Below are 23,019 nucleotides of genomic sequence, written 5' to 3'. Positions count from 1 at the left end.
TCCCTATGCCAATAAGCAGAGTACCCGTTTCTGCACACAGAATGTGCTCAATAAAAATCTACTGGCTTACTGCCTAGGAAAGAAGTACTAGATGATCTAAATAAAGGAGACATTTTAAATTATTTATATTTCTTTCAGCAGATATTAACTGAACTCCTATCATGTATGCTAGGCATTAGGCCGGGCACTGAAGATATACAAATGGGGTAAAATTTGGTTATTTGTCCTTAAAGAGTTCATAATATAAAGAATGGAAATAAAACATAAGTACTCTCCCTTGCAAAAAAGTCAAAATTGCCTATTATTTCTAACTCTCAAATTCAAATCAAACTCGTTGTACCTATTACATCAGATCTTAAAAGCATCCTTTTCTGCCCCTGACCACCCAGTACATTTTGATTATTTAAAAAGTATGTTCAGCGTCAGCCTTGATCTTTATAGATACTCCTTTGTACCAAGACATAGTAGGCACGAAGGACACCACCATATCAGGTCCATATTCTGAGAGTTGACCTGCTGGAGAAATGAAATAAACCCATTCATTTAGCAACAAGCCTTGGGACTTCCGTGGTAGTCCAGTGGTTAAGAATCCCCCCGCCAATGCAGGAGACACGGATTCAATCCCTGGTGCAACAAGATCCCACATGCCACAGAGCAACTAAGCCCACACCACAACTACTGAGTCCACGAACCTAGAGCCTGCGCTCCACAATACGAGAAGCCACGCCAAGGAGAAGCCCACGCACTACAATGAAGAGTAGCCCCCTTCACAACTCGAGAAAGCCCAGGCGCACCAGAAAAGACCCAACCCAGCATAGCCAAAAATAAATAAATAGATAATTTTAAAAAGCCTTACCCAACATTTTAATGTGTAATAGGAAAGATCAGTTGCCCAATTACCCATACAGATCAAATTACTATGGGATCTGGAGGAGAAAGAGGTCCTTCTAGCTAGTTGGTCTCATCAAATGTCAGAGAGGAGATGGGGTTGGCTGAGGGTTAACACACCAAGCAGGAGACAGAGAACATTTCAGGACAGTGAGAGAAATAATACACTACTGTTAATCAGAAGTCCAAGATAAGCCACTATGTATATCCAGAGGCCATAAGCACAAAATGGAGAGAAAACTGGAGCTATAAGCACCTTCAGGATTCTTATGGGCTGGCTACCCTCAATCCTGTTTATTCACATGTTCCCGAAAAATCACTCCACGCTTAGATACACACATGCCTTGAGATGAAGGGGATCAACCAACAGCAAAAAGGGACACGAGGCCCCCAGTAGAGTCTAAATCCCATATTTGTCTTTTTAAAGTATTCATATGAAGGGCAATGGCATTAGCATAATACTGGCTCTAGACTTTGGAGTTTTAACCAAGGGTTCAAGATGATTTGTTTTCTTTTCTCTGTGCTTCCCTCGCTCTCTTGGCCAATTTCTCTTATCTCTTCCTTTATTTTTCTCTCTCCACCCTTCTCTGTGTAACTTTTAAAAAAAAAAATTCAATGCCACAAGACTGTACATTTAAATTCAGCCCACATGACATTTCCTCCAAGTTTAATTGCTTCCATACAATTTATATCCGCTAGTCACGCTAGACCCCAGAGTATTAAACATGCTCTTTTACAAAGAAGCTCTTGTCCCTTAATAACTCCCATAATCAAAGTGCAGGAATTACGGGTAAGGACCAGCCGGATGACGGATGAAACAAACAGGTTTTTAAATTCACCCAAAGCAGGCTTCAGGCAGGAGGCAAATCAAAGCCGGCCACTCTACCATCAGGCTTGAGAACAGAAACACTAGCTTGAACAGAGATCTGGGGATCTCCGCACATCCAGACAGGAAGAAATGAAGTCATATATATATATATATATATATAACTCAGATACCTTATCTTTGGGTTGACCCACAGTCAACAGCCACCCACAGTGTCGCTTAAAAATACCTGGCTACATTTTCTCTGCTTTCAAGCCCATCCCTCAAAGTTCTAATGATGGACTCCAGTGAGTGAAAGTCGCTCAGTCGTGTCCAACCCTTTGCAATCCCATGGACTGTACAGTTAGGGAATTCTCCAGGCCAGAATACTGAAGTGAATCCCCCTTCTCCAGGGGATCTTCCCAACCCAGGGATCGAACCCAAGTCTCCGGGATTGTAGCTGGATTCTTTACCAACTGAGCCACAACTCTTTATTTAAATATTTATTTATGTATTTGGCTATGCCTGGTCTTCATTGCAGCAGGCAGGTTCTTTAGTTGTGGCATGGGGGATCTAGTTCCCTGACCAGGGATTGAACCCTGGCCCCCTGCATTGGGTGCTTCGAGCCTCAGCCACTGGACCGCTAGGCAAGTTCCCAAGTCCACTCTTTAAATGAGTAAATAATTCTTCTTTGTTATTCTGAGCAGACTGAAGTTAGCTTTTCCATCTTACCACAGACAACTTGGGCAACATTTCTAGACTTGTCCTACAGCAAAGTAGTGTTAGTCACTCAGTCGTCTCCAACTCTTTGTGACCCCACGGACTGTAGCCCACCAGGCTCCTCTGTCCATGGAATTCTCCAGGCAAGGATCCTGGAGTGGGTTGCCATTTCCTTCTCCAGGAGATCTTCCCCAGAGATCGAACCCGGGTCTCCTGTACTGCAGGCAGATTCTTTACCATCTGAGCCACCAGGGAAGCCCGTCCTACAGCAAAGGACGTCTACAAACATCTCAACTTCTTTTATAAACCCTTATCTTTCTAAACACTTGTTCGACTTTTCCCACTATCTTCCCCACCTCTCAACAAATCACTTCCCTTGTGAACTTCAAAATTCACCCTTGTGATTTCATAACCACACGAGGCAGTAACAGGACTCTGGATTTCTGGATCTCCCTTATTCAGCTAGCCCACTCTGCACAAGAACTATGCCTACCTTTCTTACAAAAGCCTTCTAAGCAACATTTTCAGTCCTCCCCACCGGATTCAGACAGATAACTCTCCACCAGGATTTTTCCGAAAACAATTTTTTAATTCCATGCAATCTCTTCTTCTGCTCAAAAATCCATTCAGGGTAAGAGGAAAACAAAGTCAACTACTTACCAGATCCCCACCCTTGCTTCTTTAAGGATTTAGTGAAGGTTTCTATAGCTTTCCCCTTTGCCTACATTCCCTCATTGATTTTCATAGACCAATGATGTCTATGGATTAAGGGTAGAAGCAGTAGAGTCTGGATCACCCATGTTACTCTAACCTTAGAAACTGGTGAATGGAAACATTTTGCTTGTTGTCAATGAATTACTTTTGACTTATTCTAATAAAGAAAAAGAAAACAATTCCCATGCTGTCACTAAAACACATGTCACTGAGGTTTTATTATTTTTACATCCTATATAGCTGTATTATTTATTGTAGTAGTCTAGATCTGGACATATTCTGAATCATAATCATTTCGTGCATCGAGTCATTAGACAAATCAAAGTAAAATCAGATTTTTAAAACATTCATTTAGAAGCTCCTACTTACATTTTGGAAAGGAAATCTTACATTTTAATGGCATTAGATATTATTTATTATGCAGTGTCATTTTATCTTGTTCCACAATGTAACTTTTTTGTTTTACCCTTGGCCAACTTGACCGTCAAGGTACAAAACAGACATTGTTTTAAAAATCCATTTGTAATAAGTGTCAGTAAATATAACCTTTCACTTCAGCTGAAGCAACTCCACAGCATCAGTTTACAACCTCCATGCTTACTGGGAAGTTTATAATACTCTTTTTCAGCAGCTCTCAAAACTAGACTCCAAAAAGATATGTACCAGTCGCTAAGGTGTTTACCAAGGCCCAGAATGACTTAAAATGCAAAACTTAACTCGCCACTGATGCTTTACTTTATGGTGAATATAGACAATGCGTTTAGTCAGATCATGGGCTTTTTTTATTCACACACATGAATAAGCTGGACATACCAATGCATGAGCAACCAGGAAATCGGAGTCCTTTAATGGTTTTCAACTAATTAACTAGGGTTGGCCAATTAGTAGGTTAAATGAAGTCCTTTAATGGTTTTCAACTAATTGACTAGGGTTGGCCAATTAGTAGGTTAAATGAAAAGCACTTTGGCAAAACCTGACTCATTTCACTTTGGCTAATAATTTTTAAAAAGGCTGTGCTAGTCCATCCCTTGTTCTAGCCACCTGCCAAAGTTTTCAGGCAAATGTTTCAACAATTCTGCATCCAGCCTTCAAAATAATTTATTTAATGTTGACACTCCAAATTGTCGATAATGACTCTGCACTCTCCTTTGCTCCCACTGTTAAATATCTGTTAATAATCACTGACGACTCAATAGTTATTAAAATGTAAGCCACAGATAAACACAAAGAACAATGGCTCCACTTTGTCCTGTGTGGGTTATGGTCCTTGGACCTTCGCTAGAGCACTTTCCCGAAGCCCCAAGCACAACTCTTGCCATCTTCAAGCTTACAGAAGTGTCAGATCAATAAATTTAACTATTTTCAGATCATCGATAATTAAACTTTTTTAAAAGCCTATGAAGAAAATGGACCATATTTTAAAAACCTATCTGGGGTACAGCTTAACATTTAAGTAGCTGATTCTTCCTCCATTTCCATCTTTCCTTTCTACAAGTTTTTATACAATATATATTTATGGATTCTATGCTAAAATGCACAAAGAGCCAAATATATTCTGGATGACATATTAGGTAACAAGAATTCATATGTGCCTAAAGTCCTAAATGCACAGGCTTCTACTGCTCATAGGACACAAAACTAAGACCCATAGGAGTGGTGACAATTGTACTGAAAAGTGTGTCTACAGAAAACACAAGTGATTTTATAAGCAGCACTGAAGTTTACTGCTTCTTTTATGGTTCTTAATCCCTTCTACTAAATTCACATGTTCACAGGAATCCCAAGCCAGTAACAGGACCACTAGATGCTCCCAAATTTGCAAAATTTCACTACAGAATGTATTCAAACTCAAACTAGTTTGACATAATCAAGCATGTTTTATTTACTTACATTGTGAAAGAGTAAACTGATCCAGAGCATTGACATGCATTATAATTTCAGAATCTACTTTACCAGCTATTAAAATCAGTCTGGCAAAATGAAGAAACAAAGATGGAAAGATAAACGCTCATCTGAAACTACAGTTACATAATATTCCAAACCATAAATTTTTAACTGATACTCTGCAAAGATAATCTGCTATTTTTATGGCTGCAATTAAGTATGACCCGTCTAGGCAGTAACAGTCCTGTGAGCTACAAACTGTGACAAAGTTTTGACCACAGCTGGGACTGGAGAAGGCAATTTTCCTCCTGGCAAGTGAGTATCATATCAATTAGAGTAATATTTTTACTCAAGTCTTATAACTTATCTCGGTTAGTTATAAAACACTGATTTCAGGCCTAATTTAACTGGTTGTTTAAATAAGCAAATGTGTGATCCTTCCAGACGGCCAGCAGACCTCTCCAGGGAAAACATCGGGCTCCTTAGAAGGACACCTCAGTGGAGGTGGGAACTGGTAGGCTATGACTTATATAACTCAGGGGCTTATTGTCATCATTTTTCTCTCTTCTATCCATAACTTTGTTTTATATTTTCCAAGTCTCCTATAAATGTGTTATCATTTGTTTATAATTTAAAACATAAAATGCTTTAAAGAAACAAACAAAAGCCATCTTATTCAATGTAGTACCCAATGTAGTACTTATTCAATGTAGCCCAACCCTGGAAAAAGAAAAGTGGCCCCAGGGGAAAAACCATTTGCTGGATATTTTTCAGTGCCCATCTTCCTCTGAGAAACATGCCATAAAATTAACCCTTCCTCTTTCTCGAACTTCCCTGAATTTCAGGCACTACTTTCTGGATTTCCTCATAAATATCTCTGACTCCTTCCTTCCTTTCCATCTCCTTCACCAAGTCTAGGAATTTCTCTTTTCTTCTCAATCTATGTGTAACCTCTCTCTAAGGAATCTCATCCACTCCTGGATTTGAATACTACTACTAATAATAATCTATGATCATAGTTATACAGATAATACAAACAAGACATAGTTGCCTCGGGGGGCATATATATATATATATATATCTCCCTTGATGGTGTGATCACTGACCTAGAGCCAGACATCCTGGAATGCGAAGTCAAGTGGGCCTTAGAAAGCATCACTACGAACAAAGCTAGTGGAGGTGATGGAATTCCAGTTGAACTATTCCAAATCCTGAAAGATGATGCTGTGAAAGTGCTGCACTCAATATCCCAGCAAATTTGGAAAACTCAGCAGTGGCCACAGGACTGGAAAAGGTCAGTTTTCATTCCAATCCCAAAGAAAGGCAATGCCAAAGAATGCTCAAACTACCGCACAATTGCACTCATCTCACACGCTAGTAAAATAATGCTCAAAATTCTCCAAGCCAGGCTTCAGCAATACATGAACCGTGAACTTCCTGATGTTCAAGCTGGTTTTAGAAAAGGCAGAGGAACCAGAGATCAGATTGCCAACATCCGCCGGATCATGGAAAAAGCATGAGAGTTCCAGAAAAACATCTATTTCTGCTTTCTTGACTATGCCAAAGCCTTTGACTGTGTGGATCACAATAAACTGTGGAAAATTCTGAAAGAGATGGGAATACCAGACCACCTGACCTGCCTCTTGAGAAATCTGTATGCAGGTCAGGAACTAACAGTTAGAACTGGACATGGAACAACAGACTGGTTCCAAATCGGAAAAGGAGTTCGTCAAGGCTGTATATTGTCACCCTGTTTATTTAAATTCTATGCAGAGTACATCATGAGAAACGCTGGACTGGAAGAAGCACAAGCTGGAATCAAGACTGCCAGGAGAAACATCAATAACCTCAGATATGCAGATGACACCACCCTTATGGCAGAAAGTGAAGAGGAACTCAAAAGCCTCTTGATGAAAGTGAAAGTGGAGAGTGAAAAAGTTGGCTTAAAGCTCAACATTCAAAAAACGAAGATCATGGCATCCGGTCCCACCACTTCATGGGAAATAGATGGGGAAACAGTGGAAACAGTGTCAGACTTTATTTTTCTGGGCTCCAAAATCACTGCAGATGGTGACTGCAGCCATGAAATTAAAAGACGCTTACTCCTTGGAAGGAAGGTTATGACCAACCTAGATAGCATATTCAAAAGCAGAAACATTACTTTGCCAACGAAGGTTCGTCTAGTCAAGGCTATGGTTTTTCCTGTGGTCATGTATGGATGTGAGAGTTGGACTATGAAGAAGGCTGAGCGCTGAAGAATTGATGCTTTTGAACTGTGGTGTTGGAGAAGACTCTTGAGAGTCCCCTGGACTGCAAGGAGATCCAACCAGTCCATTCTGAAGGAGATCAGCCCTGGGATTTCTTTGGAAGGAATGATGCTGAGGCTGAAACTCCAGTACTTTGGCCACCTCATGCGAAGAGTTGACTCATTGGAAAAGACTCTGATGCTGGGAGGGATTGGGGGCAGGAAGAGAAGGGGATGACAGAGGATGAGATGGCTGGATGGCATCACGGACTTGATGGACATGAGTCTCAGTGAACTCCGAGAGTTGGTGATGGACAGGGAGGCCTGGCGTGCTGCGATTCATGGGGTCACAAAGAGTCGGACACGACTGAGCGACTGATCTGATCTGATCTGGGTATCTTTAACGTGTTAAAATGTTTCTCAGCCTCTTTTAAAGTTTCCAATACTGCTCATTATAACAAGAAGTACTACCATTCAAGCCATTATACAGCCAGTAACCTGAAAATTTTCCATTCATCTCCTTTTCTCACAGCCCTTATCTCCTCCATTACCAAATCCTATCCAATTTACCTCTTTAGTGTCCCTGAAATGATTTCACTAGCCCTCAAATGACTGATTTCACTTCTTCCCTTTTCCAGCACCACCAAAGCAATTCCCCCATGACTGAGTCACTCATGTGAGTGAGTACCTTCATTCCAGAGTGGCAGAATATTCAAGTTATGGCTTGTGAATTCTGAAACTGCAGTTAAAATGTCTATCCCCATTTCATCCCAGTACAACCCACATCCTGATCGGTTTTGGAGCATCAAGGACATCAATTTTCCAAACCACAAAGCCAAATCCCAGTCTCTGAACTATAGTTACCCCAATGAGGCTTTTCGCCCATCAAGAACCTCATGAAGTTCTCCAGAATTTAACTCATATCTATACTCAGTCCTGAGGGTGTGTGAGGACCAACCAGAAAAAGAGACCACCTAAGCTGTGGTTCCCAAGATCCCCAAACAACCAACTGATGCAAGTATAAATGAGGTCATGTGTATACATAATAAATCCCTGGAAGATACACAAGCAAATGTGAACAGTGATTCCATTGAGTAAAACTAGAGGGTGGAGTACTTTTATTTTTCACTTTACATTCTTCAGCTCTGCTTAAATTTTTTGATGACAGTATATTAAAAAGCCATCTTTTGGGGGTGAGGGGGGGAACTGCAGGATCCTACTTCCCCAACCAAGTTTCAACCTGAGCCCCCAGCAGTCTGAGCACGAAATCCTAACCACCAACCCACCAGGGAATTCCCCAAGTGTCATGTTTTAAAAAGAAATTCAAAGATAAAACCAAGTCAGTAAAAGTTATGTTTGTTCACTTGGGTTATATTTCTTTTGCTTGTGTTTTCTACTTTTTTGATGGATTAAAGGATTGTCACAGTTGCTTCTCAACCTGTGAACCCCAAGAAAGGTTTTTCATGGACAAATTGGGAGACAGACAAATATTCAGTATTTCAGTATTTGCAGAAAATCCATCACAAAGAAATATATATTTTTAATAAAAAAAATCTAGTATATACATTTCCCCCCAGTGAACATGTTCTGTTTTGGCACCCCACAACATCTCTGAATACCCATCCTTCATCCATCTTCCTCACCACTGCATTTAGTACATCGAGCTAGGGTTCTAAATTTTCAGTCCAGGCAGGGGACAGATATGATTCCTGAACATGAAGATTCCTACAAGGAATTCCAGGCTGTAAGCTTGCAAAGATTTAAAAGAAAATATTACAGGATTCTTTCCTTATCAAGCATCTACCTATGTGCCAGGCACTGTGCTCGGGTTATACAATGACAAAGCAAGGAAAACATCCACTCTTGCCCTCGTGGAAGTTACAGTGTAGTAAGAAAGAGAAATAAATCAGAAATACGGGTAATTTCAGGCAGTCCCGTGGTTGGGACAGCCGAGTTTCCACTGCAGAGGGCTCGGGTTCTATCCCTGGTTGGAGAACTAAGATTGCACACACAGTGAGGCACAGCCAAAAAAAAAACCACACACACACACACACACACAAAGAAAAACACACAGTGATACAGCGGCAGTGCTAATCTGGGGAGACACGGAGGGCTATGGGAGAACCTAGCCGAAGCATCTAAGCCAATGCGGGGGCTGTGAGTCAGGGAAAGCCTCCTGCAGGGCTGGCACCTCAGCTGATGCCTGAAGGTAGTGTGGGTGTTAACCAGGCAAAAAGCGGGGAAATAATGTTCCAGGCACAGGTAGCAGCTTGTGCCAAGTTCCTGAGGCCAGAAGGAGTGTAGCCAATGGGAGAAACTAAAAGCCATCCAGACCAGCTGGAAGTTTCAGATCTGTAACCATAATAGAAATGACTGACTTATTGGGACACACCTCAAAGCGCTTCCAAGCTGGGAGAGCAGCTGCACACAGGTCAGAAAGGGGCTTTCAGCCTGATTGTGTCTGTATTCTTCATGATTCTCCAGCTAGACTGTCAGCTGCCTGGGGTCTGAAAACCTGCCCGATTTCTCCCCTCTCCACACAGTGCCCTGAACGGGCACGTAAGAGCAGTGCAGTGATTTTTCCTGGTAGATGCTGAACCAGTTAAGATCTCTTAAGGTGGCACAAAGGCAAGGCCCCATCACCATCTCAACCAGGAACAAGAACAGGAATAAGTCAACTTTCAGGGGAGCCAGGCATGGCACTAAGCACTTGGCATATATTGCTGATTTCACTTCATCGAACATCATTTTTCCCCTTGTCATCTGCTGTGTCTAGATGGAACATTAAATAAAAGCTAGAAGTCCAAGAAAGCAAGCATGCAAATAAAAAATATGTTAAAGGAAATTCAGAAGATCTGCTGCCATCAAGTCTACTTCTTATCCTGACTTCTATGGAGAAATTTTGGTTAAGATTTTAGCAATTACTGTGTCAAATATGTTCCCTGGTGGCTCAGACAGTGAAGAATCTGCCTGCAATGCAGGAGACCCGGGTTCAATCCCAGGGTTGGAAAGATCCCCCTGAGAAGGGAATGGCAACCCACTCCAGTATTCTTGCCTGGAGAAGTCCATGGACAGAGGAGGCTGGCAGGCTACCCAGTTCATGGGGTTGCAAAGAGTCACACGACTGAGGGACTAACACTATCGTGCATAACTGAATCACTTTGCTGCAGAGCAGCAATTAGCACAACACTGTAATTCAACTACACTTCAATAAAAACTTTTTAAAAAGAAAGAAAAAGAAAAGAACCCCAAACAAGGAAAACACAGGCAGTTCCCAAAGAGGACTTCCTTGGTAACAAAAGCTCCAGGCTTCAGTTACTGAGCTAAGGGTTTCAGATTCCCTCATGCCCCACACATCTACCCAAATCTACCCCTCCATCTTCCCTTGCCTCTGTGCTTGCTCTCTCCTGTGATTTTTACCCTACTTATCCTGATTTATGTTTATTGTGCAACATTTGGAACATACAGGAAAACAGAAACTAGACAAGAAAAATCTCCATAATCCCACAAATGACCATTGAAAACACTTTGTTCATGGAACCCTCTATCAGACAGACACACACACATACTTTTTTAAATAGTATCAGGATTATGATACTTACACAAGGTACCATAACTGTTGGGTCTTTTTTATGTTATACCCCACTTGTTTGATATTTAAGGCCATTTCTTATCTCTAAGCATTGGTAACTGACTATTAAACCAAGAAATACAAATGAAAGCCTAACACATACACAAAGCATACTGAAAAGAAAAACTATAACTTGATTTAAATATGAAACTCTCAACTAGAGAAGTAACAGTGAAGGTCACAAAAAGGCTTCCCAAAGTCTACAGAACATTCCTGGGTGGATGGTAAGAGATGACAGTTGGAGTAAAATGTTCAAAAATTAAATATGCTTGTGAAATATTGGTTTAAAAATGAACTAGCTTTGTAATAAGTGACTCTGGAATCATTAATGCGTATTGTGAAATTCCAAAAGAGGGATAGAGCATGCAACGTATCTCAAATCTATTGGTCTTTGTGAACTTTTGTTCACAAAGTATCTGAGTGGACTAGGGTTCCTAGGAATACACTTTGGAAAACTGCTCTGCTGATATTTCAACGCACTAAAATATTCACAGTCCCTCAGTGGACAGGCCATCCCCTCAGAACTTGCCGTTCAACAATAAGTTTATTACTTCAACCCTCAGTCTTCCTAATCACACTTTTTAATAAAATTATCTTCTGGATTGGTGGGTTCTTTCACTTCCATCACCCTCTTCTGTGGTTAGATATTTCCTGACCCCAGGAGGGAGGAAAGGAAAGACAAGGATGATAAGGGTATAATTCCCACTTGTCTTAACTCAATTTGTCAACAGACAGAAATTAAGATCACTCAACCCTTTAAGCAATTTATTCCTAATCAATCTCTGCAATTATAAAGACAATGAGAAGTACCCTTTTCTCCTTTAAGCTACTTTACTCACATTACCTAACTATATTTCATCAGGAACACATCCAATCCTGGCATAAATTAGGTCATCCTCCCGCCATGTCACAGCTGTGTTCCCTGCAAAATGGTATGGATTCATGAATGGTGAAAATCTCAATGAGAAAATATAGTCATTGTCCATAGACTACCCATTTCTGGTTGATTTGCTTTATCATCTCTCTTGCTCTCTCTCCAACAATGAGAGCTCCAAATCTGATTGCCCAGACTGAGCCTGGAAGCAAACCCTAGTGCTCCACCCACCACTCCAAAGTTATCTGGTCACCAAGGATACCTAATTACAGGGACTAATTATGGGCAGTAATTGGCATGAGGCAACAGAATACAAGGGTAGGACAGGTTTGAGAATCACAAATCTAATCCCATCTCTGCCACGTGCCTGTTATGTGACCCTGGGTCATGTACTCAACCTTACTGTGCCTCAGTTTCCTCAACAGTAAAATGGTATAATAATATGTACCTGTTCATAGGTCACTGTGAGGGTTAAAAGAAAGAATATGTGAAAAGCATCTAGGGTTCTGAATAAAGTTTCCACACACAAGTGTCAGGAGTGGGCGCCATGGGTGCTTCTGATCTCCCTGAGAAGCACCGATTCAGCTCCCCACCTCCTCTGGCATAGAACAGATAATCAACACATGTCAGTTACCTCCCCTTCTCATCTCTCCCCACTTCTCAATCCCACTCCCCTTCCAACTCCAGCCCACACACAAAACTAGCAGCCACAAGCCAAATTATAAAAATCAGAAAGTAGACTTTCCTCAGAAGTGATTGGATACCTTTTGCCCAAGATGCTGCAGCAAAAAGCCACCATGCCCCAAGGTGGGGATCCCTATTTAGGTTTTTTTAACACAAAGATGGACTGTCAGTTCTTATTTTCAACTTTAAAAATCAGCTTGCAATTCCAGATCCAGGCTGTCATTCAGCGCCAAACCTTAATTAAGAGCCAAAATTAGTTTACCCTACTACCAAAGTCTCTGCATCTGATTTTGGCCAGGTAGACAAGAGTATGCATGTGGGGAGGCAAGAATGAACTTGTACTGAAATTCGACTATGTACCAGATACTTCAGGTATGTTATCTAATCTTCCAAATACCATGAAATAGGTATTATGATCCTTATTTTACAGACAAGGAAACTAAGGCAGCAAATAATTTTTTTTGATTGACAAAGGCTCTTCATGAAAACAACAACATTATCTAGTCAACCAAAGGTAAACAGAGAAAACCAGCCAGAGTCAGTTCTTTTTTAAGAAAAGTAAAACTTAACAATTTTAAACGAAATCTTTTCTAACTGAAAAGAATTTGAAAACTTTACCTCCCACAAACATCTCTTAAGAAGTTACTGAAGTTTGTACTTCAGCTTTTCTAGCCATGGAAAGAAAGAGAAGTCCTAGGATGACAGTCCTGTTTTAGGTCTAGAGAGAAACCAGAATGGGACACAAAGATTAAGGAATCTGGACATAAAAGCTTAAGGAAAAGAAACCTGACAACCAAGGGGATTTCGAGCCTAGAAAATTTTGAGATCATAATAAAGGCAAATAACATATCAATGCATAAAAAGGCGATTAGAAATACTAAGAAAAAAAATCTTTAAGAAAGTCAAGGTCCAAATATGAAGAAACTAAAAGGTGACACAAATTTAAACAACTGATGAAAAGTGAAAAGAAAGAATCCATTTGACTTTGTTGCTGGATATATCCTCCTGAGTGTTTCAGGAGTGCTGACACCAGACCCAGTGTGCAAGTCTAAGACCCAATCTAATACACAAGGCAGTAAATTATATTAAATGTTGCTTCCAGTTTTTCAACTTCAAGAAGAATTTACGAATACAGTCAATTGGGGGGCAAAGCACAAAATTTTTATTAATCATGGATTCAGAGCTTTAGAATGTTGAGGTGTCACAAACAAAAAGCAAACTGTGGAACTGCCAGCCACCCAAATCTCCTTGACTTACAAAATGGGGAGTCAAGAAATACTGTCAAAAGTTTCCAGAAAATAACAAAGGTGACCTAACAGACAAACTCAAAATAATGTAAATATCAAACTTGGGAGAGGAAAAAAGAAACATTTTAAGGAGCTACATTTCTCATTTTCTTCAGTTCAGTTCAGTTGCTCAGTCATGTCCGACTCTTTGCAACCCCATGAATCGCAGCACGCCAGGCCTCCCTGTCCATCACCAACTCCCGAAGTTCACTGAGACTCACGTCCATCGAGTCAGTGATGCCATCCAGCCATCTCATCCTCTGTCATCCCCTTCTCCTCCTGCCCCCAATCCCTCCCAGCATCAGAGTCTTTTCCAATGAGTCAACTCTTCGTATGAGGTGGCCAAAGTACTGGAGTTTCAGCTTTAGCATCAGTCTTTCCAAAGAAAACCCAGGACTGATCTCCTTTAGAATGGACTGGTTGGATCTCCTTGCAGTCCAAGGGACTCTCAAGAGTCTTCTCATTTTCTTATTAGGAGTTAAATATTGATAACAATAGTGGTAAAAGCATATTACTTAAAGGGTTAAGAAGGTAAGAATCTAAGAATTAAATACAGAAACAGTTTTTTAAAAAATTTAAAAGTTGCCTCTGTGAGCCTTGAGAAATTTTGACAAAAATAAATTTCTACCACACATTACAGGAAAGGCTAAACACTAAAATTATTACTAAAACCTGGGAGTGGCAGCAAATGTTACAGCTGGAATTATATTTAAGAGTAGGGATATATTCTCTTATAGAATATGTTATTCAAATACAATTTTTCTGTAAGAATGGAAAGTTCTACTGAAGCCAGATCATTTTCTTCTTTATAATTCTCTATTTTCTGGTCTAGATACACCAAATGTATTCCATTTATAACCAGACATTTTTTTTTTTTAATTTTAATGTGATCAGTGTTCAAACCCTGTTGCGGAGAGCCCAACACCTACACACCCCAACCTGATTTATGAGCTGTAGAGAACAGCAGAAACGGTGCAGTCATCTCAGAGGCCCTGCGTTTTAACATGGCCTGGTTCCATCCAGCCCACAGTTAAATGGCACCCTAACATCACAGGGAAGGTTTGAACACTGAGAAAAGGTGTCCTTTAACAGGTGTCAGAAAATAATTACATTGTATACATAAGAACAATCTTACCTGAGAAAATGACAAAAACTGTTTAAAGCCTCTTAGATGTCCAGGCTTTATATCCCACATAGCTCATTGTTCAACTGGGGAAGTGACATGGGGATTAAGTGGGGCATGGAAAAGGGAAAATTGCTCCTGAAGTAAAGGCAACAGATTAGAGGGCCAGTCCACCAATAAATAAGCACGTGACTTTCCCAAAGTCATGTTGATACCCTTCCCTGGCCTCAATTTTCTAACCTTCCCCTAAAAAATGACCTTGTCAATTATGAAATGATTTGATTTCTGATTTATAAAGCCCTCTACTCCTGACAGAATCAAGAATACGATTCTACTGCTAGCCCCATTTCACAGATGATGGTGCAAAGTCATGGGTAGATTTTTATGAAAATTAATCCAGGGTCAGCGGCCATCATTTTCCAAGCTTCTACTTAAATCCACCAAGATACACTGCTTGATGAAACAAAATATGACATATAACGTTCACCTTATTCCAACTTTAACAAAGCTCCGAAAGAAATTCAGAGAACTCTTGGAAGAGTTCTTTATCTCAAAAGACAATGATCACAGTGATTTAATTTCTTAAATTCCCTTAGCTACTTGGCCAACAATTTTCAAGGATTGTTATCAGCTCAAGCCTACAGACCTATTATCTACATGTTTTTCCAGTTGTTGTCATCACTGACTGTACAAAGGAGATTCACCCAGCTTTGGACTGAGGAGTGGCTTTCTGTTATTGTTGTTGTTTAGTTGCTAAGTTGTGCCCAAGTCTTTTGCGACCCTATGGGCTGTCCATGGGATTTTCCAGGCAGGAATACTGGAGTGGGTTGCCATTTCCTCCTCCAGGGGATCTTTCCCACCCAGGAATTAAACCCATGGTTCCTGCCTCATCTCCTGGATTGCAGGTGGGTTCTTCATCACTGAGCCACCCGGGAAGCCAAGGAGTGGCTTTAGTTGGGGGGATAAGGCAGATGTAGCAGATCAATTTTTTCTAAACCCAAGGCTAACTTCCACTTTTCACGAACATATTTTTGAGCTACTCCAATCATTCAAAATGTGTATAAAAGAGAATTCTTTTGTTTTGCTTTTGTTTAGGGATCTTTTCCCCTAGCTTTCCTCAGACATTAGGCAAGACTAGCTCTTATTTCTTATTTTTAGCAACCAGTTATACCGATCGCATATCATATATATTTGTGTATGTATATATATAAACATAGTTCAAAAATCATTTGGGACCAAAAATATTTTCCAAAATTATTGTAAAATATTGGGTCTTTTTCTATTTGTATGTACTATTAAGTCCATTTCTACAAAAGTCACAATAACATATTCAAAACTGCATTTACCTAAATAAGCAACACAACATGCTGCTTCAGACCTTTATATAGTATATAAGGGCTGGAGCTAATGGTAAAGAACTTGCCTGCCAATTCAGGAGACACAAGAGATGCCCGTTCAATCCCTGGGTCGAGAAGATCCCCTGAAGGAGGGCAAGGCAGCTAACTCCCATATTCTTGCCTGGAGAATCCCATGGACAGAGGAGTCTGGGAGGCTGCAGTCCATAGGGTTGCAAAGAGTCGGAAATTACTTTGCACATACACACAGTATATAAACTAATGCCATTCTTTAGAACAATATCATCACACTTAGAAAAATGTCATGCTATTACATCACATACTTGAATTCCACCAACTATTTAGATCAAAGCACTCAGTATATGTCCACACTAGCACTCAATAACCAGAAGACCAGTTGTGGACTAAAACGATCAGCAACTGTTTCGGACAAGGGCTTCTCAGCGCTACATCAACCCCACCAATAACAAAGAACTCCTTCTTGCACAAGATGTCAACAGCTTTGGGATGGAGAAGAAATAACTGGCTACCAGTATGAGTAAAATGGTTGGCTATTATAAGCCTCCATCCATCACTGTGTATTTGTTATCAGGTCCACTCATAGAGCCTGGTGGGCTGCCGTCTATGGGGTCGCACAGAGTCGGACACGACTGAAGTGACTTAGCAGCAGCAGCCTCTCATAGCAATCAAAGTATCAAATATTACCTTATTAAAATTGCACATAACAACTTCTAAACTACTCTATTTTATGTATATATTGGCTTTAAAATAAAGTCTAAGGCAAGTTCTCAGAAGACGAGTTTTCCTCCACGGCAATCAACAGCCAGCCAGTGCAGGCAATCCTGAACCAAGTGCTCCAGTTGGCAGGACTTCTATCCAGGCCATTGATGGCCTGACCCCACCATGACCTCACTGGTTATGTTTCAAGTTCTAGCTTGGCTTCTCCTTCAGAATATAATTATTTTAGGGTACCACAATTGAAGCAACCTTCTTTATGCCTGTGAATACATTTTTCTACACAGTCTAATTCCACTCGAATGTAAAATTCACTACATCGAAAAGCCAGAACAACCTGTCGGGAAATACTACAAAGCAGCTCCTGATCGATGATATTCTAGGTTACCGAGTGCAACACAATAGAACTCCTGACCCAATTTCCACACAATTGATTTGTCCAGCCCACAACTACTTCTCCACGCAGTTCCTAATTACATCACTGGGGGGTGCTGTATGGTCATTACGTCACCGAACTGGGAGCTGTAAGGCCTAAGTCAGTGAGTGTTCCCTTTTCCAGTGGAGAGACAGCAGACCACCTCCAGTAATAGAAGTTCCTCTCTCCTCCCCAAGCCTCAGTTCTGTTCTAGAACTATCTTGATGTCACATCGCAGTGCACCAGCCTAGGAGTTACCTGACTTAGAGTGGGCCGGAAAGGAGTAAGAGTTTGGGTCCAGAAGTCAAAGTACTCCAGTATCAGTACTCCAGACTCAACGCATAGTCATCTAGGTGTTTCACGAGAATTCTGCCCAAGTACTTTTTTCTTCTACCTCGAGAATTTTCATGTCCTGAAAATCTCGCAACTTCCCGGATCCTGGATGAACTCCACCAGCCCCAGCTTCTGATCCCTTACAATTCCAACACCCTAAAACTAACTCCCACTTCCAGCCTCCCAGATTTCTGGAAAAAGGCCGTGCAAGGACACACATTAACACGCAGGCACCCACACGCAAGTATGCACGCACGGTCACGAATACGCACAAGAACAAGCGCGCGCGGCCTGGGTATTGTGACTCTGTGTCCCCCTCTTGCTCCAGGCTGACTTACTTGAGGAAGTACCTCTGACCAGTGGCCGTAAAGGTCATCTCCCAGCCCGGGGGCAGCGGCAGCTCGTCGGTCACGTCGTAGGACTGCTGACGGAGATGTGCGTGCTGCTGCGCGGGGCTGACCGCGGCGCCCGCGCCCGTGCCCAGCTGCAGGGACGCGGGGGACGAGTGCGAGCGGACGTGCTGGGCGCCGCCGGCCAGTCGGGGCCCCGGGTGGCCGCCGGACGAGTCGGTGCTCGACTGGCGCGAGTGCGAGCCGGAGTCAGGCTCCTTGAAGAACGATTCGGGCAGGATCTTCTTCCGCCACGAGCTGGGCTTGGGATTCATCACCGAGTTGAAGAGGGCTTCGAGGTCCGTGTCTAGGTCTTGAGTGACGTGGATCACTTGCTGCCCGGGTGGCGGGAGCGGTGGGGGCGCCGAAGCCGGATTCATCTTCTGCTAGGAGAAAGGAGGTCAGATTAGCTTCTTATTGAAGGTCTGAGAATTAAAGGGGAGAATAGAGAGAAGAGACAGATAGGTGTCCGCCTCGGGATCCCAGACACCCAGCACTTAGACCAGCAGGATGGGGGAGGGGTCCCTCCTGGCCTCCAGAATTATGCAACTTTCTTGAAGCCAAGAAGTTACCAGGAAAGGGGGAGAGGGTGTCTGCTGGGAGTTAACTGCACTGGAGACGCTAATGAAACTGCTGGTGTCTAAGGACAGGTCGAAACTACCCAGAGCAGGCAGCGCCCTCAAAGTCTCAACCCGAGCCAACTCCAAGACGTCTCCACTCGGTAAGCCCGAGGAGCCGGGCGCCCTGGCGTGGTGCGGGGTGAGCGGGCGCGCGCCAGCGGGCACTACCTGGGCGCGCAGCGAAGCCGAGTCTGGGCGTGCGGTGGCCGCCGTCCCGCCCGAACTCGCCGTTGGGCCTGGGTCGCTCGGCTGCGTCCCGAGCTTGCAGGGCTGGAGCTGGGGCCCGGCTGGCAAATCCCGACCCTACTCGGTGTCTGGCAGCCGAGAGGCTTCGGCTCTCACATCCCCCGAACTGGCCTCAGGCGCTCGCGCTCCGCGGAGAGGCGGAGAAGCAGACTGCGCGGCCGCCGCGGATCCCGGACTGTCCCATAAACAAAGTTTGGAGCAAACTCCCACTCCCAGGAAAGAGGCGGGTCCGAAAGTTGAGCTGTTGAATTATGCATTACCTCCAAGTCCCGAGCCTGCCTACCCCTTCTCGTCCCTCCCCTTCCTCCTCCTCCTCCTTCCACCCTGGCACCAGAAAACCCTGGGCGTGCTGGGTACTCTGCAGGATAAGAGGAGATGGGTGCCCCCCACCCACTCCTCCTGGTCGCGCTGACCCCTCTCGCGGAACCCTGGATCTGCATTCCTTTGAGTTTACCACGGACTTGGGGCGGGATCAAAGGGAAAGTGGCCCGAGCCTGTTTAATCAAGGACTTGTGGACCGAAACCAGAATGGGGGCGGCGGAAGACACGCGAGTAAGGGGCCCAGACAGAAGAAGGGCGGGTTCTGGGTGCCGCGCCTTCTCTTCGTGCCGGGTACCGAGGCCGGGAGGCCGGAGCGCGGCACTGATCAGTGATTCTAAGGGCGGGCCCGGGTACGCTCCGACGCGGGGAGACACCAGCGAGGCCAGCCTTTCCACGGGAGGCTGCATGTGACCATATTTGGTCTGGCGAGGAGGCATCTCGGCTGTTTGGCTTTCAATTGTCTGCTCGTGCGCAGACGGTGCCCAGAAAGTGCCTCTGTCGCTAGGGATGCGACTTCGCCAACTAGTTCACTGTAAACAAACAAGCTTGAAACCATTTATCAGTTCTTTTTTCCTCTCCAGGGTGACTCGGGTCACCAGGGGTTGAGAAGAAACCTGGGCAAATCTTCGGTGCTGGAAAGGGACAGCATGCCTCCCCCCCCCCCCCCCCCCGCGACATCCTCGCGGGTCGTGGGAGGATTGGAATGTCCCTGACGCCCTCCAGAGAGCCTGGAACCGGGATGGAACCGGAACAGGTGGCTGGGAATTGAGAGGGTGCGCCAGTGACCCGGAAAAAACCACCCACCCTCCCACCGATTGGATCTGGGCGTGGGATGGAGACCCCCTGCTTCTAGATCTGGCCTAGCAAGACAGCTGCGGGAAGTAGGAGGCGGCCTGGCCCTCCAAAGCAGCTCGATTCCTTCTTTTCCTTGTCCCCTCCCGTCGGGGGTGGGGGGAAGAGGAGAGTGGTGTGCGAGGTAAATTCGGCTTCAGAAAACCCCTACCCCACCCCACCCTACTGGATTCAAACATAAGCTTATGAAATAAGTCACATGAGACAATATATGTAAAGCGCTTTGCAGACATACCTGCCTACATACCTTTTTGTTAAATAAAAGTGCAAGTATTGTGCCTCCACATTTTTATTAGAGTAGAACAAAATCAAAATTAAAATCTGGAGTTGCTGTGAAGGAGAAAAGTGTATGGGAAAGACAAGGCCATCCTATAGTTTTGCCATGGAAAGGGTAGGAGTATTCAGAGCACATTCCCTGAATGGCTGCTCCCTGTCACTGCCCAAAACAGAGCAGAGGGCACCTATGTGAGCCCCCTTCTTCATTATCTATATCTGAGGGTGTGCTCCTCACAGACTGGGAAAAATCAAAGCTGCCTGAGAGATCACTATCAAAGGTAAGCAGAGCATGGCTCCTCTAGGAAACTCTGAAACTGTTTTCCATCAGTAAGTCCTCTGCCCACAGGACCAGCAGAGGGAAGGGGAAGCTGCTGCAGGTCACTCCATGGGAAGTAGCATCTTTGCAAGCTATTCTCAAAAGCCACCACAGTTGCAACAATAGGGAATTAGCTTTGAAACTACAGGAAGTGAATGGGACCAAAGGGTTACTAATTGAGAAGCCTCTTGACAATGAAAGGATGGACCTTTAGGGCTAGCCCTATTGCAGGGAGGTCCTCACCCAGGAAGGAAGGTCTTGCTTCTTAGGAAATACCTGGTTGCTAGAAAAGAGGAAATTACTGAGGGAATCATGAGGTTAATCAGCCAGGGAGAATTAAGGTTGAGGTTGGGTGGGCAAGGATGCTGTCATTCCTTGCCAAACTTCAAGCCCTAGATAATGGAGGACAAAGTAGACGCCTGAAATGGGAAAGGCTCTGATCATGTGAGAGCTCAAAGGGAAAACTCCCAGTTCCCAGTCTATAAGATATGATAGTGGGTGGCTGAAGAGATTTGCTTCAGTGCTTCAAACAATAGTTTCAGATTAAATAACATTTACAGTGACCTTATATAAGTGTCTGTCTACAATGTGGGAGACCTGGGTTCGATCCCTGGGTCGGGAAGTTCCCTGGAGAAGGAAATGACAACCCACTCCAGTACTCTTGCCTAGAAAATTCCATGGACAGAGGAGCCTGGTGTCCGTGGAGTCGCAAAGAGTTGGACATGACTGAGCAACTTCACTATATGTGTATCAGGTAGTGCCCTGTAAGAGACAGGAGACAAGTGTATAATGAATCTCCAGAGGAAAATACCTGAGGCAAAGTAGTTCAACTCTCTATTCCTGAGTTTTCCTCATTCTACATTAGGAACAATAACAGTATCCACCTCACAAGATTTTAGATTAAAACAAATTTTAGTCGGCCCTTTTTTATCCCTTGGATTCCACATCCGCAGTGGATTAAAAAAAAAAAAAAAATCCAGAGTTCCAAAAAGCAAAACTTGAATTTACACCACACTGACAACTATTTCATAGCATTTAATTGTATTAGATATTATAAGAAATGTGGAGATGATTTAAAGTATGTCGGAGGATATGTGTAGGTTATATTTAAATACTGCACCATTTTTATATAAAGGACTTGAGCATCCTTGGATTTGGGTTTCAGGGGGCGTTCTTTCTGGAGCCAACCCCCCACACACACACAGTGATACTGAGGGACAGTCAGTTCAGTTCAGTCGCTCAGTCGTGTCCGACTCTTTGTGACCCCATGAATCGCAGCACGCCAGGCCTCCCTGTCCATCACCAACTCCCAGAGTTCACTCAGACTCACGTCCATCGAGTCAGTGATGCCATCCAGCCAGCTCATCCTCTGTTGTCCCCTTCTCCTCCTGCCCCCAATCTCTCCCAGCATCAGAGTCTTGACAAGTGTGTACAAATTTTATCTGTTCTCCCATGCTTATCTCTATTCTCTATGTGGGGCAAGTAATTTAACCTCCCTAAATCACAGATTACTCATTTACAAATTGGAGATACTATTGTTGTAGTCTGTGACACTGCTGCCCTTCAGTGGACCACCCTTCTGTTGGTCACACCCTCATGGAGTCCCTCCCACTTAAATCTGGACTGGGCCAGTGACCTGCCTTCACCTGGAAATGCAGCCCTGCAGCTGTGCTAGTTCCCTCTTTGAACCCCTAAGGAGGTCTGAAAGTTTCTGCTTTTGTACTTTGGGGAGATCTGAGCCAGTGGGGAAGAAGTGCAACTATTTTGCTGGAGAAACCAGGTGGAGAGGAAGAGACCCTGAGATAGGGGAGAGAGAGAAGTCCAGCCATCTAGCACCCAGCCACCCACCAGGCGACGGCAAACAAGTCAGTGATCAGCATCAAAACCAACAGAACCACAGAGCCCAGTGCAGCCCAGATTGTAGAAGTATGAACAAATAAAATTAATATTATTTTAAGCTACTGAAGTTTGGAATTGTTTTTTAAATGAAGAATGGGCATTCTAAAAATTAAAAAATAAAGTTCTTAAATTCTGTTACCTGCTGAAGTATTTAATAAATAATGGCTGTGATTTATGGGCTAAGACCCATAAAATAGATAATAGACAAATGTTTTACAGATAAGGAGACTGGCCCAGGGAATTTTAAAGTACAGGAATATCTCACTTTATAGCACTTCACAGATAGTGCGTTGTTTTGTTTTGTTTTTTACAAATTGAAGGTTTGTGGCAACCTTGTGTCATGGTTCTCACACGCTAGTAAAGTAATGCTCAAAATTCTCCCAGCCAGGCTTCAGCAATACGTAAACC

At 43.3% G+C, this 23,019-nt stretch overlaps 1 protein-coding gene across 1 annotated transcript in view; it reads right to left on the bottom strand.

Annotated features, from left to right (window-relative positions):
- The window catches only part of WWTR1 (WW domain containing transcription regulator 1), a 148,354-nt gene extending 129,893 nt beyond the window's left edge, over positions 1 to 18,461 (bottom strand). Inside the window, exon 1 of the mRNA XM_061419055.1 lies at positions 18,031 to 18,461. Coding sequence (XP_061275039.1) covers positions 18,031 to 18,461 — 431 coding nt within the window. The remainder of the gene's footprint in view (positions 1 to 18,030) is intronic.
- Between the last annotated feature and the right edge of the window lie 4,558 nt (positions 18,462 to 23,019).

This window comes from Bos javanicus, chromosome 1 (assembly GCF_032452875.1).
Source record: "Bos javanicus breed banteng chromosome 1, ARS-OSU_banteng_1.0, whole genome shotgun sequence".
Taxonomy (NCBI): Eukaryota; Metazoa; Chordata; class Mammalia; order Artiodactyla; family Bovidae; genus Bos; species Bos javanicus.
This window is presented reverse-complemented; position numbering and strand designations above follow the sequence as displayed.